Genomic DNA, 23,668 nt, shown 5'->3' with positions numbered 1-23,668 from the left:
GAAAGGAAAGGTAGAACGAAAGATAACTAAGAAGAAGTAGAAAGATGAAGAAAGAGGGGAAGAAGTGCACGCGCATCTCAGATCCTGTATCTTGTTGCTAGAAAAGTGCACGTCAGGCACGTGTGTTTGTGGGCGGGGCTTGCCAATGCGCCCTTGCGGGTTCTAACAGAATGTGGGTTCTCCTCCTGTTCTTACTGCAGGCCTCCTCCCAGTCCATCAGGCACCATCACGGCTAGTTACGGCCAAACCCAGACGCGCTCTGTCCCCATCTACGAGATGAAGTTCCCCGACCTGTGTGTGTATTAGCACAGCGTGAAGGACATCATCTCGGCGAAGAGTGCGTGTGTGGGACGTGTTGGACAGCGATCATGGACAGTCTTTCCCAACTCATCTTGAAGAGGAAACCCTGTGGGGTGCCATTACTTTTACTCCCCCATTCAGATTCGTGATCTGTGTGCCTCGTGTTCTGAATTCGGCCGGGGGATGTATTTTTTTTTTTTTGAAGCGGAATGCACGTTTGCTAATGCTAGTGTATTTGAGTTTGTGTTTCGAGTAGTAGCGCTAGTTCATTTTCTAGGCGTCGCCATTTTTTCCGCTAACCATTTTTGCATCTTATTTACATTTTTGTTTTTCTTATCGGTGCTATTTTTGCACTTCATTTATTTTTTTTGGTATTTTAAAAGTTTTATCGGCGTAATTTTTTGTGCGGAATGTAATCGGAAAAAATCCAACTCGCGTGAGAAATTTGCAAAAAAAAAAAAACCTTTTTTTTTTTTTTTTTTTTTTTAGTCGTGATTGAAGTCCAAAATACTGCGTGTTGCAGAGTCGCACTTTGATTTATTAGGGCTAAATAAATAAATCTCGTCAGATACAATACAGGCTTTGTAAAATATGAAGTTTAGTTATTTTCGTTTTAGTGTCCAAAAGCAACTTTGTCTCGCTTAGTGACGAAACGTTGTGGCGCGTGTGGTCGAGAACACGACTTTAAAAAGAGGACAGGGACATGAGTATGATCATACAGTGGACACGTGTCCCGGGAACGTCATTCTAATCAGACGTTTTAATTGGAAGAATGTAGAGAATGCGGCGGGGTTTTAGTTACGATGAATCTACAAAATAAATTTTTATTTTTACATCTTTTTAAATTTAATTTTAATTTTTTTTTGGGTTATATATATTTTTATAACTTGTGCGTTTCGTCAGTGATGCTCATCTTCAGGCTGATTCTACCAAGCTGAGGGAGTTCTCTCCTGCATAAATAAATGTCAAGATCTCCTGATGTTTTATTTTTTTATTTTTATTTTTTAATTCATTTTTGTTTTAGTTTATCGTGACAACGTGACTGTACGTGCCCTTTTCCTGTGTGTCCCGTGTTCTGGTTTAGATTTTTTTAAATGAAGCCATGATCACAAAAGAAAACAAGAAAACACGACACTGAAGAAAAAAACATAATTTTAAAATCTTTTTAATTGTATTTTATTTAATTTTTTTTTTTTTTTTTAAACAACTGCAGGGTAATAAACACACGGCCTGCTTGGTAAGTATTCTATAATTTATTTTGTAAAAATAGGATTTTTTTTCCTTTCTTTTTCTGGTTATTGCACATGAACTTACACAAAGTATATGCCTATACATTTACTGGTCAGATTTAATTTTTTTAATATGTTAAATTCAAATAGTATAATTTATATTATAATTATTATGTGTAATAATTGTTTTCCTTATTTTCTCAATTCAAAAGTTAAAAAACTGTGTGTATATAAATGAAAGTTATATACATAAGCTTGTTATTGGAAAGAAGGAGAAATGTGGCTCAATAAAAAATCAACCTAAATTCCATTTATCTACATGTAATTGTATTTTACGTTTTAATTTTTTTTAAATTGAGTTTTAAAAATTTAAATCAGGTGCAATTTTTACATTAAAAACACTACATTATTAATATTCTGGCACTAAACTCTAGTCATCACTTTTTTTTTGGTGTAGTTTGTAGTCTGCACTTATGCGTGTAAAAATAAATAAAAACAGTAGAATCTGAAATTTCTGCACCTGTTTACTAAATTAAACTTTAAACTCTGTAACTCATTTGAACTCTGTTTCAGTTTGATCCGATTCAGCTGCAGAACTTTGTGAATTGGCGTGAAAAAGGTGATCGATATCTTTCCATTTTTTCAAAAATAAATTGATAGATTCAGATTTTTCCTCTAACATTTAGCTGTCAGGAAAAGGATTGAAAAAAATATTAGTTTGTATGTATATATAATATAAATGCATATGCTGCCTGGCCAAAAAAATACTTTTTGTCATACTGCCTTTTTTCATTGATTACAGCCTGCATTGCTCATAGGATCATTTTGATCATCTTTAGCAATCCTACAATCTTTATTTCCATCCATTAATTTTACAACAATATCTTGTATTGATCATGGGAGAGACATTGTGCAAAGTCTTCCCAGCACATTCTTCAATAGGGTTAAGGTCTGGAATCTGTGGTGTTCAATCGATGTTTGTAAATGATGCCTCATGCCCTCCTGAACCAGTAAATCCTTTCATCGTCATATTTAAATATTTCTGTAAGGTCAGGGAATTTATTTCTGGAAAAATAAAGTGATTCATAATCATTTAGTTAGCGAATGTCATCTATTGGGCATTTAACATTGCAGAATTTACACCTGACCAGCTGAAGCAACCCCAGATCATAACACTGCCCCCACAAGCTTGTACGGTGGGCACTAGGCATCATGGCAGCATCGCTCCACCCTGGACTCTTAATCCAATCTGGACTCATTAAACCATAGGACCTTTTTATTGTTCCATTGCAATTAAACTCTATTTCCTGATTCTCTTCACTAATAAGTTGTTTTCTTACGGCTGCACAGCTGTTTAGTCCCAATTCCTTGAGAGAATGTCGTACACGATTCCATTGTCGTGTAAAAATGCTCCAAATTTCACTGTGAGATTTTTTTTTTTTTCTGACCACATTTCCTTCTTGAAGATGGCAGGGCACCATTTATGGTTTCAGGTTTTAATAATGCATTGGTCAGTTCTTAATCCAGTTTTAGTAGTTTTTAAAAAGCTTCTTAACTGTTTTCTATGCTTGATGCAAATCTGGCCCTTGTGAAACAGAGGAACATCTTTTCCATGACCACAGGATATGTCTTCCAACAAAGCTGTTTCAGAAATAAGAAGCTCCTCACTGCATACATTACACTTTTCTTTAGGCTAGGCAGTGTCCATATGATAGATATATATATCATTTATCAAATGACTACATCATATAGCAAAACACCAAGTTACGCTCCCCAAATGTATAAACTACAGTATATAAGGATGTGGCAGTAGGTGGTTCGTGGACGCGGTTTGCGTGTGTGTGTGTGTGTGTGTGTGTGTGTGTGTGTGTGTGTGTGTGTGTGTGTGTGTGTGTATATATATATATATATATATATATATATATATATATATATATATATATATATATATATATATAAAATATAACATCATGCACATTTGTGTACACACAAACACACTGGTTTAGTTTTTAAAGACACATGCGCATGTAATAAACTAGTTTATATGAGTGTTACAAACTTAAAATGTAGCAATCAATTAAACAACCATCAGTTTCTATTAATTAACATTTTTCCACTTAACAATTTACTTAAAAAAAAAAAACTTATGAACATTCAACTTTCTAATATCTGCAGACTTCATTTTCAATTTCCACTTCAGAGCTCCTAAAGGTCTCATGCAATTATTTTTCATAAAATTAAAATGTTTAATTTTTAAATACATTTTGTTTTTATTATTATTATTATTATTATTATTATATTTTACTAATGGCTTGATTACAACTTTCAGTTTAAATGATCTGTATTCAGTGGACTTTTTAATGTTATTTTGTTTAATTATAATTATTATTACACTGTTCTTGACAGTGGTGTCTGTACTTGTATTTTTATGTGTTAAAATTGTGTGTTTTCTCAACGGTGTCAAAACTTCAGCTCATGTACTGTTGTTCCTGTGAAAAAGTTGATGTTACAGTGAGGGGAAGAGTAATGCAGGGGTGTGCGAGTGTGTGTATTCATGTCACTGCTGCAGCTGCTTAATAAACACCTGATCAGTGATGACGAGCCACTTCTTTTTTTTTTTTACGCAAACAACTGAAATAGAATTGATGATGCATACACCAGAAATGTTTGCTTCCTGCCAGGTAACATGGAGGGCCTCAACATCAACTCCATGCAGACTCTCTACTGGGGTCCCACAAGGCTCAGTACTTTGTCCTCTCCTTTTTTCCCCTTTATACTCTCTTTTGGCATAATTATATCCTTACATTGGTTTTCTTACCATTGTTATACTGGTGACACTCAGTCAAGATCTTACAAAGTCTCTACACAACTCTCTGATCTCCTCTGCAGCTACTACTTCAACCTCCTTGGGGTAAGCAGGGATAATCAGCTGTCCTACTTCTCACATTGCTTATTTAAATATCTTCTCTCCAACATTGAAAGGATTGGGATGTTTTAATCCACACAGGCTGTTCAGGTGCTTATTCAATCTTTAGTCATTTTGAGACTGGACTACTACAACTCTCTGATGGTAGGTCTACCTCCAAACACTATTTGTCCTCGGCAAATAATCCCAAATGCGGCTGCATGACTTGTTTTTAACCTGCCCAAATTCTTCCACACCACCCCATTGCTGCACACCGTCCACTGGCTTCCGGGTACCAGTACCTTCTTCCCACAAAGCTTTTGCCATTGCTTGCTTGTAGTGGATATGTGTGTATTGTATAGTGTATAGTATACATGTGTGTAGTGGATATGTGTGTATTGTGTAGTGTATAGTATACAAGTGTGTAGTGGATATGTGTGTATTGTATAGTGTGTATATGTGTGTATTATATAGTGTGTAGTGGATATGTGTGTGTTGTATATTGTATAGTATACACGTGTGTAGTGGATATGTGCGTATTGTATAGTGTATAGTATACAAGTGTGTAGTGGATATGTGTGTGTTGTATATTGTATAGTGTATGGTATACAAGTGTGTAGTGGATATGTGCGTATTGTATAGTGTGTATATGTGTGTATTATATAGTGTGTAGTGGATATGTGCGTATTGTATAGTGTATAGTATACAAGTGTAGTGGATATGTATTGTATAGTGTATAGTATACAAGTGTGTAGTGGATATGTGCGTTGTATAGTGTATAGTATACAAGTGTGTAGTGGATATGTGCGTATTGTATAGTATACAAGTGTGTAGTGGATATGTGTATTGTATAGTGTATAGTATACAAGTGTGTAGTGGATATGTATTGTATAGTGTATAGTATACAAGTGTGTAGTGGATATGTGCGCATTGTATAGTGTATAGTATACAAGTGTGTAGTGGATATGTGTGTATAGTGTATAGTATACAAGTGTGTAGTGGATATGTGCGTGTATAGTGTATATACAAGTGTGTAGTGGATATGTGCGTATTGTATAGTGAATAGTATACAAGTGTGTAGTGGATATGTGTGTATTGTATAGTGTATACAAGTGTGTAGTGGATATGTGCGTATTGTATGGTGTATAGTATACAAGTGTGTAGTGGATATGTGCGTATTGTATAGTGTATAGTATACAAGTGTGTATAGTGTATAGTATACAAGTGTGTAGTGGATATGTGTATTGTATAGTGTATAGTATACAAGTGTGTAGTGGATATGCGTATTGTATAGTGTATAGTATACAAGTGTGTAGTGGATATGTGTGTGTTGTATATTGTATAGTATAGTATACAAGTGTGTAGTGGATATGTGTGTATAGTGTATAGTATACAAATTGTGTAGTGGATATGTGCGTATTGTATAGTGTATAGTATACAAGTGTGTAGTGGATATGCGTATTGTATGGTGTATAGTATACAAGTGTGTAGTGGATATGTGCGCATTGTATAGTGTATAGTATACAAGTGTGTAGTGGATATGTGCGTATTGTATAGTGTATAGTATACAAGTGTGTAGTGGATATATGTGTATTGTATAGTGTATACAAGTGTGTAGTGTATAGTATACAAGCGTGTAGTGGATATGTATGTATTGTATAGTATACAAGTGTGTAGTGGATATGCGTGTATAGTGTATAGTATACAAGTGTGTGTAGTGGATATATGTGTATTGTATAGTGTATAGTATACAAGTGTAGTGGATATGTGTGTGTATAGTGTATAGTATACAAGTGTGTATAGTGTATACAAGTGTGTAGTGGATATGTATTGTATAGTGTATGTATACAAGTGTGTAGTGGATATGCGTATTGTATAGTGTATAGTATACAAGTGTAGTGGATATGTGTGTGTATTGTATGGTGTATGGTATACAAGTGTGTAGTGGATATGTGCGTATTGTATAGTGTATAGTATACAAGTGTGTAGTGGATATGTGCGTATTGTATAGTGTATAGTATACAAGTGTGTAGTGGATATGTGTGTATAGTATACAAGTGTGTAGTGGATATGTGCGTATTGTATAGTGTATGGTATACAAGTGTGTAGTGGATATGTGCGTATTGTATAGTGTATGGTATACAAGTGTGTAGTGGATATGTGCGTATTGTATAGTGTATGGTATACAAGTGTGTAGTGGATATGTGCGTATAGTGTATAGTGTATGGTATACAAGTGTGTAGTGGATATGTGTATTGTATAGTGTATAGTATACAAGTGTGTAGTGGATATGTGCGTATTGTATAGTGTATAGTATACAAGTGTGTAGTGGATATGTGCGTATTGTATAGTGTATAGTATACAAGTGTGTAGTGGATATGTACGTATTGTATAGTGTATAGTATACAAGTGTGTAGTGGATATGTGCGTATAGTGTATAGTATACAAGTGTGTAGTATACAAGTGTGTAGTGGATATGCGTATTGTATAGTGTATAGTATACAAGTGTGTAGTGGATATGTGCGTATTGTATAGTGTATAGTATACAAGTGTGTAGTGGATATGTGCGTATTGTATAGTATACAAGTGTGTAGTGGATATGTGCGTATTGTATAGTGTATAGTATACAAGTGTGTAGTGGATATGTATAGTGTATAGTAGACAAGTGTGTAGTGGATATGCGTGTATTGTATAGTATACAAGTGTGTAGTGGATATGTGCGTGTATAGTGTATAGTATACAAGTGTGAGTGGATATGTGTGTATAGTATACAAGTGTGTAGTGGATATGTGTGTATTGTATAGTGTATAGTAGACAAGTGTGTAGTGGATATGTGCGTATTGTATAGTATAGTATACAAGTGTAGTGGATATGTGTATTGTATGGTGTATAGTATACAAGTGTGTAGTGGATATGTGCGTGTTGTATAGTGTATAGTATACAAGTGTGTAGTGGATATGTGTATTGTATAGTGTATAGTATACAAGTGTGTAGTGGATATGCGTATTGTATAGTGGATATGTATACAAGTGTGTAGTGGATATGTGCGTATTGTATGGTGTATGGTATACAAGTGTGTATAGTGTATACAAGTGTGTGTAGTGGATATGTGTGTATAGTGTATGGTATACAAGTGTGTAGTGGATATATGTATTGTATAGTGTATGGTATACAAGTGTGTAGTGGATATGTGTGTATAGTGGATATGTGTATAGTGTATAGTATACAAATTGTGTAGTGGATATGTGTTGTATAGTGTATAGTATACAAGTGTGTAGTGGATATGTGCGTATTGTATAGTGTATAGTATACAAATTATGTAGTGGATATGTGTATAGTGTATACAAGTGTGTGTAGTGGATATGCGTGTGTATAGTGTATAGTATACAAGTGTGTAGTGGATATGTATAGTGTATAGTATACAAGTGTGTAGTGGATATGTGTGTATAGTATAGTATACAATGTGTAGTGGATATGTGTAGTGGATATGTGTATAGTATACAAGTGTGTAGTGGATATGTGTATTGTATAGTGAATAGTATACAAGTGTGTAGTGGATATGTGTGTATAGTATACAAGTGTGTAGTGGATATGCGTATTGTATAGTGTATAGTATACAAGTGTGTATTGTATAGTGGATATGCGTATTGTATAGTGTATACAAGTGTGTAGTGGATATGTGCGATTGTATAGTGTACAAGTGTGTAGTGGATATGTGCGTATTGTATAGTGTGTATAGTATACAAGCGTGTAGTGGATATGTGTATTGTATGGTATACAAGTGTGTAGTGGATATGTGCGATTGTATAGTGTATAGTATACAAGCGTGTAGTGGATATGTGCGCATTGTATAGTATAGTATACAAATTGTGTAGTGGATATGTGCGCATTGTATAGTATAGTATACAAGTGTGTAGTGGATATGTGCGTATTGTATAGTATGGTATACAAGTGTGTAGTGGATATGTGCGCATTGTATAGTGTATAGTATACAAGTGTGTAGTGGATATGTATTGTATAGTGTATAGTATACAAGTGTGTAGTGGATATGTGCGCATTGTATAGTGTATAGTATACAGTGTGTAGTGGATATGCGTATTGTATAGTGGATATGTGTATTGTATAGTGTATAGTGTATAGTATACAAGTGTGTATTGGATATGTGCGTGTATAGTATACAAGTGTGTAGTGGATATGTTGTATAGTGTAGTATACAAGTGTGTAGTGGATATGTGTGTATTGTATAGTGTATAGTATACAAGTGTAGTGGATATATGCGTGTTGTATAGTGTATAGTATACAAGTGTAGTGGATATATGTGTATTGTATAGTGTATAGTATACAAGTGTGTGTAGTGGATATGTGCGCATTGTATAGTGTATAGTATACAAGTGTGTAGTGGATATGTGCGTATTGTATAGTATACAAGTGTGTAGTGGATATGTGCGTATTGTATAGTGAATAGTATACAAGTGTGTGTAGTGGATATGTGCGTGTTGTATAGTGTATAGTATACAAGTGTGTAGTGGATATGTGCGCATTGTATAGTGTATAGTATACAAGCGTGTAGTGGATATGTGTATTGTATAGTGTATAGTATACAATGTGTAGTGGATAATATACAAGTGTGTAGTGGATATGTGTGTATAGTGTATAGTATACAAGTGTGTGTAGTGGATATGCGTATTGTATAGTGTGTATAGTATACAGTGTGTAGTGGATATGCGCGTATTGTATAGTGTATAGTATACAAGTGTGTATTGGGTATGTGCGTATTGTATAGTGTATGGTATACAAGTGTGTAGTGGATATGTGCGTATTGTATAGTGTATAGTATACAAGTGTGTAGTGGATATGTGCGTATTGTATAGTATACAAGTGTGTAGTGGATATGTGTGTATTGTATAGTGAATAGTATACAAGTGTGTATTGTATAGTGGATATGTGTATGTATAGTATACAAGTGTGTAGTGGATATGTGTATTGTATAGTGTATAGTATACAAGTGTGTAGTGGATAGTATACAAGTGTGTAGTGGATATGTGCGTATTGTATAGTGGATAGTATACAAGTGTGTAGTGGATATGTATTGTATAGTGTATAGTGTATATAGTATACAAGTGTGTAGTGGATATGTGCGTATTGTATAGTGTATGGTATACAAGTGTGTAGTGGATATGCGTGTTGTATAGTGTATAGTATACAAGTGTGTAGTGGATAATATACAAGTGTGTATTGTATAGTGGATATGCGTGTGTATAGTGTATAGTATACAAGTGTGAAGTGGATATGTGCGTATTGTAAAGTGTATAGTATACAAGTGTGTAGTGGATATGTGCGTATTGTATAGTGTATAGTATACAAGTGTGTAGTGGATATGTGTGTATTGTATAGTGTATAGTATACAAGTGTGTAGTGGATATGTGTGTATTGTATAGTGTATAGTAGACAAGTGTGTAGTGGATATGTGCGTATTGTATAGTATACAAGTGTGTAGTGGATATGTGCGTATTGTATAGTGTATAGTATACAAGTGTGTGTAGTGGATATGCGTATTGTATAGTGTATGGTATACAAGTGTGTATTGTATAGTGGATATGTGTATAGTGTATAGTATACAAGTGTGTAGTGGATATGTGTGTTGTATAGTGTATAGTATACAAGTGTGTAGTGGATATATGTATTGTATAGTGTATAGTATACAAGTGTATAGTGGATATGTATTGTATAGTATACAAGTGTGTAGTGGATATGTGTATTGTATAGTGTATAGTATACAAGTGTGTAGTGGATATGTGCGTATTGTATAGTGTATAGTATACAAGTGTGTAGTGGATATGTGTGTATTGTATAGTGTGTAGTATACAAGTGTGTAGTCGATATGTGCGTATTGTATAGTATACAAGTGTGTATTGGGTATGTGCGTATTGTATAGTATACAAGTGTGTTGGATATGTGCGTATTGTATAGTATACAAGTGTGTAGTGGATATGTGTGTATTGTATAGTGAATAGTATACAAGTGTGTAGTGGATATGTGTGTATAGTATACAAGTGTGTAGTGGATATGTGTATTGTATAGTGTATAGTATACAAGTGTGTAGTGGATAGTATACAAGTGTGTAGTGGATATGTGCGTATTGTATAGTGGATAGTATACAAGTGTGTAGTGGATATGTGCGTATGGTATACAAGTGTGTAGTGGATATGTGCGTATTGTATAGTGTATGGTATACAAGTGTGTAGTGGATATGTGCGTATTGTATAGTGTATAGTATACAAGTGTGTAGTGGATAATATACAAGTGTGTATAGTGGATATATACAAGTGTATAGTGGATAGTATACAAGTGTGTAGTGGATATATGCGTATTGTATAGTGTATAGTATACAAGTGTGTAGTGGATATGTGCGTATTGTATAGTGTATAGTATACAAGTGTGTAGTGGATATGTGTATTGTATAGTGTATAGTGTATAGTAGACAAGTGTGTAGTGGATATGTGCGTATTGTATAGTATACAAGTGTGTAGTGGATATGTGCGTATTGTATAGTATACAAGTGTGTAGTGGATATGTGCGTATTGTATAGTGTATAGTATACAAGTGTGTATTGGGTATGTGCGTATTGTATAGTGTATGGTATACAAGTGTATAGTATACAAGTGTGTAGTGGATATGTGTGTATAGTATACAAGTGTGTAGTGGATATGTGTGTATTGTATAGTGTATAGTATACAAGTGTATAGTGGATATGTGCGTATTGTATAGTGTATAGTATACAAGTGTGTAGTGGATATGTGTATTGTATAGTATAGTATACAAGTGTGTAGTGGATATGTGCGTATTGTATAGTATACAAGTGTGTGAGTGGATATGTGTATTGTATAGTGTATAGTATACAAGTGTGTAGTGGATATGTCGTATTGTATAGTGTATAGTATACAAGTGTGTAGTGGATATGTCGTATTGTATAGTGTATAGTATACAAGTGTGTATTGTATAGTGGATATGTGTATGTATAGTGTATAGTATACAAGTGTGTAGTGGATATGTGCGTGTATTGTATAGTGTATAGTATACAAGTGTGTATTGTATACAAGTGTGTAGTGGATATGTGTGTATAGTGTATACAAGTGTGAAGTGGATATGTGTGTTGTATAGTGTATAGTATACAAGTGTGTAGTGGATAGTATACAAGTGTGTAGTGGATATGTGTGTTGTATAGTGTATGCTATACAAGTGTGTAGTGGATATATGCGTGTTGTATAGTGTATAGTATACAAGTGTGTAGTGGATATATGTGTATTGTATAGTGTATAGTATACAAGTGTATAGTGGATATGTGCGTATTGTATAGTATACAAGTGTGTAGTGGATATGTGCGTATTGTATAGTGTATAGTATACAAGTGTGTAGTGGATATGTGTATAGTGTATATACAAGTGTGTAGTGGATATGTGTGTATTGTATAGTGTGTATAGTATACAAGTGTGTAGTGGATATGTGTGTATAGTGGATATATGTATTGTATAGTATACAAGTGTGTATAGTGTATATACAAGTGTGTATTGGATATGTGCGTGTATAGTGTATGGTATACAAGTGTGTAGTGGATATGTGTGTATTGTATAGTGAATAGTATACAAGTGTGTAGTGGATATGTGTGTATAGTATACAAGTGTGTAGTGGATATGTGTATTGTATAGTGTATAGTATACAAGTGTGTAGTGGATAGTATACAAGTGTGTAGTGGATATGTGCGTATTGTATAGTGGATAGTATACAAGTGTGTAGTGGATATGTGCGTATTGTATAGTGTATGGTATACAAGTGTGTAGTGGATATGTGCGTATTGTATAGTGTATAGTATACAAGTGTGTAGTGGATAATATACAAGTGTGTAGTGGATATGTGCGTATTGTATAGTGTATAGTATACAAATGTGTAGTGGATAGTGGATATGCGTATTGTATAGTGTATAGTATACAAGTGTAGTGGATATGTGCGTATTGTATAGTGTATAGTATACAAGTGTGTAGTGGATATGTGTATTGTATAGTGTATAGTATACAAGTGTGTAGTGGATATGTGCGTATTGTATAGTGTATAGTATACAAGTGTGTAGTGGATATGTGTGTATTGTATAGTGTATAGTAGACAAGTGTGTAGTGGATATGTGCGTATATAGTGTATAGTATACAAGTGTGTAGTGGATATATGCGTATTGTATAGTGTATGTATACAAGTGTGTGTAGTGGATATGTGCGTATTGTATAGTGTATAGTATACAAGTGTGTATTGGGTATGTGCGTATTGTATAGTGTATGGTATACAAGTGTGTAGTGGGTATGTGCGTATTGTATAGTATACAAGTGTGTAGTGGATATGTGTGTATAGTATACAAGTGTGTAGTGGATATGTGTGTATTGTATAGTGTATAGTATACAAGTGTATAGTGGATATGTGCGTATTGTATAGTGTATAGTATACAAGTGTGTAGTGGATATGTGTGTATTGTATAGTGTATAGTATACAAGTGTATAGTGGATATGTGCGTATTGTATAGTATACAAGTGTGTAGTGGATATGTGCGTATTGTATAGTGTATAGTATACAAGTGTGTAGTGGATATGTGCGTATTGTATAGTGTATAGTATACAAGTGTGTAGTGGATATGTGCGTATTGTATAGTGTATAGTATACAAGTGTGTGTAGTGGATATGCGTATTGTATAGTGTATAGTATACAAGTGTGTAGTGGATATGTCGTATTGTATAGTGTATAGTATACAAGTGTGTATTGTATAGTATACAAGTGTGTAGTGGATATGTGTGTATTGTATACAAGTGTGAAGTGGATATGTGTATTGTATAGTGTATAGTATACAAGTGTGTAGTGGATAGTATACAAGTGTGTAGTGGATATGTGCGTATTGTATAGTGTATGCTATACAAGTGTGTAGTGGATATGTGCGTATTGTATAGTGTATGCTATACAAGTGTGTAGTGGATATGTGCGTATTGTATAGTGTATGGTATACAAGTGTGTAGTGGATATGTATTGTATAGTGTATGGTATACAAGTGTGTAGTGGATATGTGCGTATTGTATAGTGTATAGTATACAAGTGTGTAGTGGATAATATACAAGTGTGTAGTGGATATGTGCGTACTGTATAGTGGATAGTATACAAGTGTGTAGTGGATATATGCGTATTGTATAGTGTATAGTATACAAGTGTGTAGTGGATATGTGCGTATTGTAAAGTGTATAGTATACAAGTGTGTAGTGGATATGTGCGTATTGTATAGTGTATAGTATACAAGTGTGTAGTGGATATGTGCGTGTATAGTGTATAGTATACAATTGTGTAGTGGATATGTATTGTATAGTATACAATTGTGTAGTGGATATGTGTGTTGTATAGTGTATAGTAGACAAGTGTGTAGTGGATATAATGCGTATTGTATAGTGGATATGTGCATTGTATAGTGTATGAGATATAAGTGTGAAGTGGATATGTGTATAGTATACAAGCGTGTAGTGGATATGTATTGTATAGTGAATAGTATACAAGTGTGTAGTGGATATGTGCGTATTGTATAGTGTATGGTATACAAGTGTGTAGTGGATATGTGCGTATTGTATAGTGTATGGTATACAAGTGTGTAGTGGATATGTATTGTATAGTGTATGGTATACAAGTGTGTAGTGGATATGTGTGTATTGTATAGTGTATGGTATACAAGTGTGTAGTGGATAGTATACAAGTGTGTAGTGGATATGTGATTGTATAGTGTAGTATACAAGTGTGTAGTGGATATGTGTATTGTATAGTGTATAGGATAGAAGTGTGGAGTGGATGTGTTTGTATTGTATATTGTGTGGGATAGAAGTGTGGAGTGGATGTGTGTGTGTATTGTAAAGGATATAAGTGGAGTGGATCGTGTGTTGTATAGTGTATAGGATAGAAGTGTGGAGTGTATAATAAGTGCACGCTGTTGTGTATTTTTTGCAGATTTATTAGAATAGTGCGTATTTACACTGTTGATGAATGAAGATGCTCAGTGATTTGGAAACTTTTTACAGATATAATAATAATATATAATCTACATGAGTAATACAGTTCTGACTGTGAGATGGAAGCAGATTAAGAGCGGATGTTCTCGTCTCGTATCTCAGTGAAAATGTAGAGTATGAAGTCCTAGTTAAGCTACTGAAGGTTAGTACAGGGGACAGTTTGAGAAGTTACGACTCTTAAGTTCTGAAACCTCACGGCTTGTCTCGCTCATTGTCTGTTTGTGACGATGATGTTGCGGAGCAGTGTTAGCAGGGGTTTATGGGATTTTTCAGTCCAGGACTTCATAAAGCCACCGTAGCGCTTGGAGGCAGGTGGAGCGCTCCAGCGGAAGTGTGTAATGCGGTACTTCGTGGTGCTCTTCGTGTTGTTGTTCTGCTCATTGCTGCTCTCCATCTGACGCCTGTTGAGTGAAAGAAAAGGCATCTCCATGGACACTTCTTCAGGATCTTCATTGTCCATGGAAACGGTCGTGTGCACTCGGACCGGCCGGCGCTTGCGGCTCGTAGGCTTCCCCCAGCGGAAATGCTCCATGGAGTAAGTAGGAGGTCTTTCTCCACTGCGCTGAGGTCTCACACTGGGCAGAGAAGCTTCAGACGGACCCAGAGATGTGAGAAGGGCGCCAAGGCTCAGGCTGTCCCCCTCTACTTCATCTTCCTTGTCCTCCTCGGTACTCGGCTGCTCACTAGGGAGCAGAGTGTCAATGTTTCGGACCAGCAACTTTAGCCTGCACTGCCAGAGGCACTCCTACAAAACATCATCATCATCAGTGTTATTGCATCACATGTATAAACAGCCAATCAGCTTCCAGTATGTAAATAAGGAAAAATATTACACCAGCCGAAATACATGTATTTTGTAGTGTTGGGGTGTGTGTGTGTGAGTCTTTTTCTTTCTTTCTTTCTTTCTTTCTTTCTTTCTTTCTTTCTTTCTTTCTTTCTTTCTTTCTTTCTTTCTTTCTTCCTTTTGTTTATTCTTTCTTTTGTTCTTTCTTTCTTTCTTTCTTTCTTTCTTTCTTTCTTTCTTTCTTTCTTTCTTTCTTTCTTTCTTTCTTTCTTTCTTTTGTTTGTTCTTTCTTTCTTTCTTTTCTTTCTTTCTTTCTTTCTTTCTTTCTTTCTTTCTTTCTTTCTTTCTTTCTTTCTTTCTTTCTTTCTTTTGTTTGTTTGTTCTTTCTTTTGTTCTTTCTTTCTTTTGTTTGTTTTTCTTATGTTCTTTCTTTCTTTCGTTCGTTTGATTTTTCTTTTTTTCTTTGTATAGTGTATGGTATACAAGTGTGTAGTGGATATGTATGTATTGTATAGTGTATGGTATACAAGTGTGTATTGTATAGTGTATAGTATACAAGTGTGTAGTGGATATGTATTGTATAGTGTATAGTATACAAGTGTAGTGGATATGTGTGTATAGTATACAAGTGTGTTGGATATGTGCGTGTATAGTGTATAAGATATAAGTGTGAAGTGGATATGTGTGTTGTATAGTGTATAAGATATAAGTGTGAAGTGGATGTGTGTGTATTGTATAGTGTATGAGATATAAGTGTGAAGTGGATGTGTGTGTGTATTGTATAGTGTTTAAGATATAAGTGTGGAGTGGATGTGTGTGTGTGTGTATTGTATAGTGTATAAGATATAAGTGTGAAGTGGATGTGTGTATTGTATAGTGTATAAGATATAAGTGTGAAGTGGATGTGTGTGTGTTGTATAGTGTATAAGATATAAGTGTGAAGTGGATGTGTGTGTGTTGTATAGTGTATAAGATATAAGTGTGGAGTGGATGTGTGTGTGTATTGTATAGTGTTTAAGATATAAGTGTGGAGTGGATGTGTTTGTATTGTATATTGTGTGGGATAGAAGTGTGGAGTGGATGTGTGTGTGTATTGTATAGTATACAAGTGTAGTGGATATGTGTGTGTTGTATAGTGTATAGGATAGAAGTGTGGAGTGTATAATAAGTGCGCTGTTGTGTATTTTTGCAGATTTATTAGAATAGTGCGTATTTACACTGTTGATGAATGAAGATGCTCAGTGATTTGGAAACTTTTACAGATATAATAATAATATATAATCTACATGAGTAATACAGTTCTGACTGTGAGATGGAAGCAGATTAAGAGCGGATGTTCTCGTCTCGTATCTCAGTGAAAATGTAGAGTATGAAGTCCTAGTTAAGCTACTGAAGGTTAGTACAGGGGACAGTTTGAGAAGTTACGACTCTTAAGTTCTGAAACCTCACGGCTTGTCTCGCTCATTGTCTGTTTGTGACGATGATGTTGCGGAGCAGTGTTAGCAGGGGTTTATGGGATTTTCAGTCCAGGACTTCATAAAGCCACCGTGGCGCTTGGAGGCAGGTGGGCGCTCCAGCGGAAGTGTGTAATCGGTGCCGTGGTGCTCTTCGTGTTGTTGTTCTGCTCATTGCTGCTCTCCATCTGACGCCTGTTGAGTGAAAGAAAAGGCATCTCCATGGACACTTCTTCAGGATCTTCATTGTCCATGGAAACGGTCGTGTGCACTCGGACCGGCCGGCGCTTGCGGCTCGTAGGCTTCCCCCAGCGGAAATGCTCCATGGGTAAGTGGAGGTCTTTCTCCACTGCGCTGAGGTCTCACACTGGGCAGAGAAGCTTCAGACGGACCCAGAGATGTGAGAAGGGCGCCAAGGCTCAGGCTGTCCCCCTCTACTTCATCTTCCTTGTCCTCCTCGGTACTCGGCTGCTCACTAGGGAGCAGAGTGTCAATGTTTCGGACCAGCAACTTTAGCCTGCACTGCCAGAGGCGCTCCTACAAAACATCATCATCATCAGTGTTATTGCATCACATGTATAAACAGCCAATCAGCTTCCAGTATGTAAATAAGGAAAAATATTACACCAGCCGAAATACATGTATTTTGTAGTGTTGGGGTGTGTGTGTGTGTGAGTCTTTTTTTCTTTCTTTCTTTCATTCTTTCTTTCTTTCTTTCTTTCTTTCTTTCTTCCTTTTGTTTATTCTTTCTTTTGTTCTTTACTTTTTCTTTCTTTCGTTCTTTCTTTCTTTCTTTCTTTCTTTCTTTCTTTCTTTCTTTCTTCCATTTGTTTGTTTTCTTTTTTCTTTCTTTTGTTCTTTCTTTCTTTCTTTCTTTCTTTCTTTCTTTCTTTCTTTCTTTCTTTTGTTTGTTTGTTCTTTCTTTTGTTCTTTCTTTCTTTTGTTTGTTTTTCTTATGTTCTTTCTTTCTTTCGTTCGTTTGATTTTTCTTTTTTCTTTCTTTTGTTTGTTCTATCTTTCTTTCTTGTTTGTTCTTTCTTTTGTTCTTTCTTTCTTTTGTTTGTTCTTTCTTTCTTTTGTTCGTTTGTTCTTTCTTTTTCTTTCTTTTGTTTGTTCTATCTTTCCTTCTTTCTTTCTTGTTTGTTCTTTCTTTTGTTCTTTCTTTTGTTTGTTCTTTCTTTCTTTCTTTCTTTCTTTCTTTCTTTCTTGCTTGCTTGCTTTCTTGCTTGCTTGCTTTCTTTTTTGCTCTGATATAAATTAATAAATAAAGTGAATGTTGTAGGGGTTCTATCATGTTTAACATGGTCATGATATAAAATGCTTTACTATAGTTTTGTCCTGAGAATCGAGTTCCCTGCAGTCGGCGAGGTCCGAGCAGCGTCCGTCCACCGCTGGTCCACACACACACAGGACGAGTGCAGCACAGAGCCAGGAAACACACTGCATCTACAGGCACAGAGGGAACAGAAGAACAAGTCAGATCCTGTACACCAGCATGCAGGTGGGCACCAATCCAACCCAACACACATTCCGGGCTGTTGACGGATATATTTAATAGTCAAAAAAGAAAAACTATTATTTTGACCTTGAAATCTTTATTTTTATGAATCACTAGCAGAGCTGCTTCACTCTTCATACCCACAGTGAAGCGTGTTCTCTCAATCAATCTCTATAGACGTGAATGATCCAGAAGAAAAAGAAGCGACGTTCTTCCGTTCTTTTCTCCTAGTGAGGTTTGTGGGCTGCTCCGGGAATGAATGTCATTCACACAGTAGGAAGTAGCGTCAAACATCGTGCCTTTTACTCAGGGTTTCTTGTTCTCTCTCTCTCACACACACACACACACACACACATACAGCAATGCTGTTTTCTCTAACACTGCCATCATGACTTGAAACTCACTGCCTCGTCCCTACATGACCTTCCAATGAATGTGTTCTGACAGCTTCTGATTTATCGTTGCTATAGGAACCAGCCTACAGGACATAAAAGGGTTATAAAAGGTCCTCGGACACTCATTAGGCGTGCTTTTTGTTCTATGAAGATATAAACGAGTATTGAGTAAAGAATAGAGGCTGATGATGGACAATGTTTATAGCAGCTATAAAAGTCTGTCATTAAGTGTAGCTTTGAATGAAATAAAGAGAAACTAATCGTCATTGTAACGTCATGTGGCAGCCTGCTGCTTGTTCTGTTTTCATTCTCACTTTGTGATAATGTCATTGGCAGAATGCAGAATATTCAAGTTTTTATTATATATATGTATTAATTAGGTCTGACAATTGATTACAATTTTTAGTTTCATTATTAATTGCATGATGGTCATGAGTTGAATTCTCGTGATGTGTGTGTGCGGGCCGTGTGTGTTGTATGCTGTGTGCGCATTGTGCGCTTTGTGTTGTGTGTATGCTGTGTGTGGGCCGTGTGTGTTGTGTGCTGTGTTGTGGCCTGTGCGTGCTGTGTGTGTGCGTGGTGTTTTGTGTGTGTGTTGTGTGTATACTGTGTGTGTGTGCTGTGTGTGTGTGTGCTGTGTGTGTGTGTGTGTGCTGTGTGTGTGTGTGCTGTGTGTTGTGGCCTGTGTGCGCTTGTGTGTGTGCGTGTGGTGTTTTGTGTGTGTGTTGTGTGCGTTGTGTTGTGTGTATGCTGTGTGTGTGTGCTGTGTGTTGTGGCCTGTGCTTGTGTGTGTGCGTGGTGTTTTGTTTTGTGTGTGGGCTGTGTGTGTGTGTTGTGTGTATGCTGTGTGTGTGTGTTGTGTGTATGCTGTGTGTGGGCCATGTGTGTGTGTGTTGTGTGCTGTGTGTGTGTATTTTGTGTGCTGCTTGTACCCAAGCTGAACTAAAGTTTCATATCCAGCTTTGAGACTGGTGTTTATTGTAGTCTGTAAATATTGATTACGAAGCATCAAGTTAAGAATCGAATAACAGAGAAGATAATCATCTACAATTCTCCATTAATGTCGAGAAGACTAAATCAGATAATTCTGGACTTCAAGTGATCCTAAGTAGAGACTCACATCTACACATCAATAAAAGAGCTGTAGAAAAGTTGTTTTTAATCAACGATCTCCCATGAACCTTCAGCACCTTCTAGAAAGCCCCGAAAGCGCATCATCACCTCAACTTTTGTGGGTTAAAGAGCCAAACACTTTCCTCTGATTCTCACTACCATCTCCAGATGAGCATGGAGAACGTCCTGTATCACGGTGTTGTACAGGAACGGTGCAGTCTCTCAGTGCAGTGTCAGAATATTAAAAAAAAGATCTTCAGGGTTTCTGTATAAACCACTAACAACTCAAACAACTATGGCTTCATCCCCAAAACCCACCAAAATGTGATCGATTCAATCTGGATTGCCAGTATAAATCCAATTATCTCCAGTCTTCTCCAGTTTTATTATTTTATATTAAATTTATTATTTTATATCATTCTGTAATGAAGAATGAATCCACCTGAAGCTGAAGAAGTTCCAAATATTGTCTAGAATTGCAATAAAAAGCGAATTGTGACTCAAATCACAATTCAAGACATTTAGTTGAGAATGTGATCGAAAGAGAAACTGAACTGAGAATTTAATCATAATTTCATTCATTTTCAATTCAATACAATTAAATCAACACTCAAACTGAGAATCAGGGCGTCTCCTCCTGAGTTCTTACCACTATATTTGGTTTATAGCATTTATTCACCCAGAACCACTTACATTTATCTTTACATTTATCTTCACACATATCTGATCCCTCACCACCAAACTCCTCCACAGGTTTCTCCCCGAGGCAGTCAGATTACTCATTATTCCTTCTCCCATTCATGCTCACCTCGGCTATCAGCCTCCGAGTCCTGTGTGACTCAACATCACTGAACACCTGCACTTTAGACTATGTATTATGTCACTTTGTGACCTGTACTATTATATTATATTATATTATATTATATTATATTATATTATATTATATTATATTATATTATATTATATTATATTAAATTATATTATATTAAATTATATTATATTATATTATATTAAATTATATTATATTATATTATATTATTATTATCAAATAAATATAAACAATATTTTACAAATAAAGATTGAAAAAAAAAAAATATATATATATATAAACAAAATATCTCTCTCTCTCTCTCAGATCTATCTATCTATCTATCTATCTATCTATCTATCTATCTATCTATCTATCTATCTATCTATCTATCTATCTATCTATCTATCTCAATCTCTCTCTCTCTCTCTCTCTCTCTCTCTCTCTCTCTCTCTCAGATCTATCTATCTATCGATAGAATATCATAGATTAAATATTTTATTATATTTATTTTTGTTTAAAAAAAAAAAAATATATATATATATATATATATATATATTCTTTTACTTTTTCAATCTTTATTTGTAAATATATATATATATATATATATATTTATATTTTGAATATATAATTTTATAAATATAAAATTATCAATTATATGAAATAAAAATGATAAATAAAATTACATTTTGAAATGTACATTATTAAATAAAATTAAGCATTTCTATTTCATACATCAGGACCATAAATTAACAGTCTATTTTAGAGATTCTTCACTGTTCATATTATTTACTTTATAATTTTGTTATTCAGATTAGATTTTATATGTACTGATTTATCAGTTTGATGGAATCTAAAAAAAAAAGAAGAAAAAAAGAAAAGAAAGCATTTGATCTGCTTCTTAATCTAAATATATACTGTAAATAAATAAATACTGTATAAATGTGATTCATGTACTTCATCTCTTCTAACACCTACAAAAGTCATTAATATAATATAAAGCCATGAACACACACGTTAGACATTAGATATAAATATATAAAAATGCTCTATAGTTATTATAATACATTATTACCACTCAAACTGTTTATTCATGCAATTATAACAATTATAACTGTAAGGAATTAATAAAGAAAATACAATAAATTAATGAGAAATATAAATCTAATTAGAAAAAAAAGCTATATAATTTGTAAACTTTGTAAAATAATTATCATGTATTTTTATTATTGCTATATTAAGTATTACTGTGTTATTAGTCAACTTGAGTGAACTTTATTACATTTAATATCAATTTACGATAAAAAAATAAGAATGAATAAAAAATGAAATTAATAAATAGCAATATATATTAGTAGTAATAAGTGGTGTAATATAATAACATTTTAAACAATAGATAGATAGATAGATAGATAGATAGATAGATAGATAGATAGATAGATAGATAGATAGATAGATGATTAGATGGATGAAAGTCCTCACCTTATTGACTGTAATGCTGAGTTAAGGCGACGATGTTGCTCTTCTCTGTGCTTCTCTCTGTGGTTCTGTATGAAGCTCTGGTATTTATAGTCTCAGGTGCTTGCAGACCCTCAAGGCCACGGTATGATAAGGAGGAAGGAGTTTGGTGGTTGGAGCGGAGGGGTTAAAGAGAGGGTGGTTGTGAGGGGAGGGTTTAAAGAGGAAGGGGGAAATGACATGCCGGGGGCGTTAATGAGGGTAGGGGTGGGGGTGGCTGTGGGGGTTGACGTGGTCAAAAACCACTTAGCAAGTGTAACCTCGGATAAGTGTTCACACCTCACAGGGAACAAAAACACACAAAAACGTGCGCGAGGAGGATTAACGGGTCGGTGCCGAATCCACCTGTGCACCTGCTGATCAAGTCTGATGACCCGAAACCTGAGATTCACAGAAAATTGTGAATGACGCAAGGAAATCTGCAAACACGCAGCTAACGTTCTCATGGTTCACATAGCAGTGAAAAGTGGGTCGGATCTGGTGTCTGGTTTCTTCAACAAATTTAGCTGACTGTGGAAAAACCACACACATCTGACATTTGCCCAGTTCATTTCACTTTCTGATGTGGTACTGAATTCCGTCTGTAAAGGATCGATCGCAATTCCTGCAACTTTGACATCAATCTGGTTTGACATGGAAATGGACCTGTGGTAATGTTTCTGAGACGCATCACAAATGCTCCATGTTGAAGAGGTCTTAAAGAGTCATGTTTTTTTAAATGTTCATTACCCCAAGAATTGTGGGATAGAAAATGTAGACTTATGAATTAAACTCCCTCAGCACCCCCCATTCAGGCCTCCGGCTCACACAAACCCATGAACACAACTGCCGGCGTGGTGCTGAACGGACAGCGCCGGTTACAAACTCCTCTTTTGGAAAATAGTAGGCACATGGTAGAGTGGCACACACACACACACACACACACACACACACACACACACACACACACACACACACTCAATTCTGTTCAAATTTATTCATTACTTGAATAAATACTTTCTATTCTCTCTTTGCCTCTCTCTTGATCACTATCACACACTGTTTTCACTCTCTCAGAAGAAGAGTCCCCCCTCTCTCTCGCTCTCTCTGTTTCCCTCTCTCTTTTTCACTCCTCCTCCTCTCTTTCGCTCACTCCCTTTTACTCTCTTTCTATTACTATTTCTCTTTCTTTTCCTCTCTCCTGCACTCTCACCCGTACTTTCTTTTTTGACTCCTCTGTCTCTCACTCCCTCATTTCTCTTTCTTCCATTCTCCCTCTTTTCACTCACTCTTCCTCTTCCTCGTTTCTCTCTTTTACACTCCTGTTCATTTCACTCTCACTCTTTCTATTTCTCTCTTTCTATTCCTCCCATACTCTTACCCCTACTTTCTGTCTTTTTTTACTATTCCTCTCTCTCTCTCTCATTCCCTCTCGCTCATCTTTCTTCATTTTCCCCTCTTTTTATCATCCCTCTATTTCTCTCTCTTACCTTCCCTCTCTCTGTCTCTTTCTTACTCCCTCTTTCTCCTTCTTTCCTCCCTCTTTTTCTCACTCCTAACTTTCTTTATTGCACTCCATTTCACTCTTTCTATTTCTTTCTCTTTT

General features: G+C 35.4%; 3 protein-coding genes across 10 annotated transcripts in view; 2 read left to right on the top strand and 1 right to left on the bottom strand.

The window, feature by feature from the left end:
• Window positions 1-1,839, top strand: part of efr3bb (EFR3 homolog Bb (S. cerevisiae)) — a 36,801-nt gene extending 34,962 nt beyond the window's left edge. For all 5 annotated transcript variants that reach the window (XM_046835616.1, XM_046835617.1, XM_046835618.1 and 2 more), the window contains one exon: window positions 201-1,839. In XM_046835616.1, the coding sequence (XP_046691572.1) occupies window positions 201-306 (106 nt within the window). In that variant the 3' untranslated portion in view covers window positions 307-1,839. The remainder of the gene's footprint in view (window positions 1-200) is intronic.
• Window positions 1,840-4,469: 2,630 nt separating this feature from the next.
• si:ch211-203k16.3 (angiopoietin-related protein 7) overlaps window positions 4,470-23,668 on the top strand; it is a 29,611-nt gene continuing 10,412 nt past the window's right edge. The window contains exons 1-3 of one of the 4 annotated variants that reach the window (XM_046835623.1): window positions 4,470-4,599; window positions 18,083-18,252; window positions 18,370-18,484. Coding sequence is in view for 1 of the 4 variants with exons in the window: in XM_046835626.1 (XP_046691582.1) it covers window positions 17,245-17,351; window positions 18,083-18,252 (277 nt within the window). In the remaining 3 variants the exon portion in view is untranslated. Of the gene's footprint in view, window positions 4,600-17,106; window positions 17,352-18,082; window positions 18,253-18,366; window positions 18,485-23,668 lie in introns of those variants that run through there. The other 3 variants (XM_046835626.1, XM_046835624.1, XM_046835621.1) reach the window with 3 other exon arrangements.
• On the bottom strand, window positions 14,335-17,077 carry pomcb (proopiomelanocortin b). The gene is given in 4 exon segments (XM_046835923.1): window positions 14,335-15,258; window positions 16,777-16,817; window positions 16,820-16,867; window positions 16,870-17,077. Coding segments are annotated over 4 exon segments (834 nt in total). The 3' UTR covers window positions 14,335-14,721.

This window comes from Silurus meridionalis, chromosome 23 (assembly GCF_014805685.1).
Source record: "Silurus meridionalis isolate SWU-2019-XX chromosome 23, ASM1480568v1, whole genome shotgun sequence".
In the NCBI taxonomy this organism is placed as follows: domain Eukaryota; kingdom Metazoa; phylum Chordata; class Actinopteri; order Siluriformes; family Siluridae; genus Silurus; species Silurus meridionalis.
The sequence above is the reverse complement of the archived record's forward strand: the minus strand, read 5'-3'. Positions and strand labels throughout refer to the sequence as shown.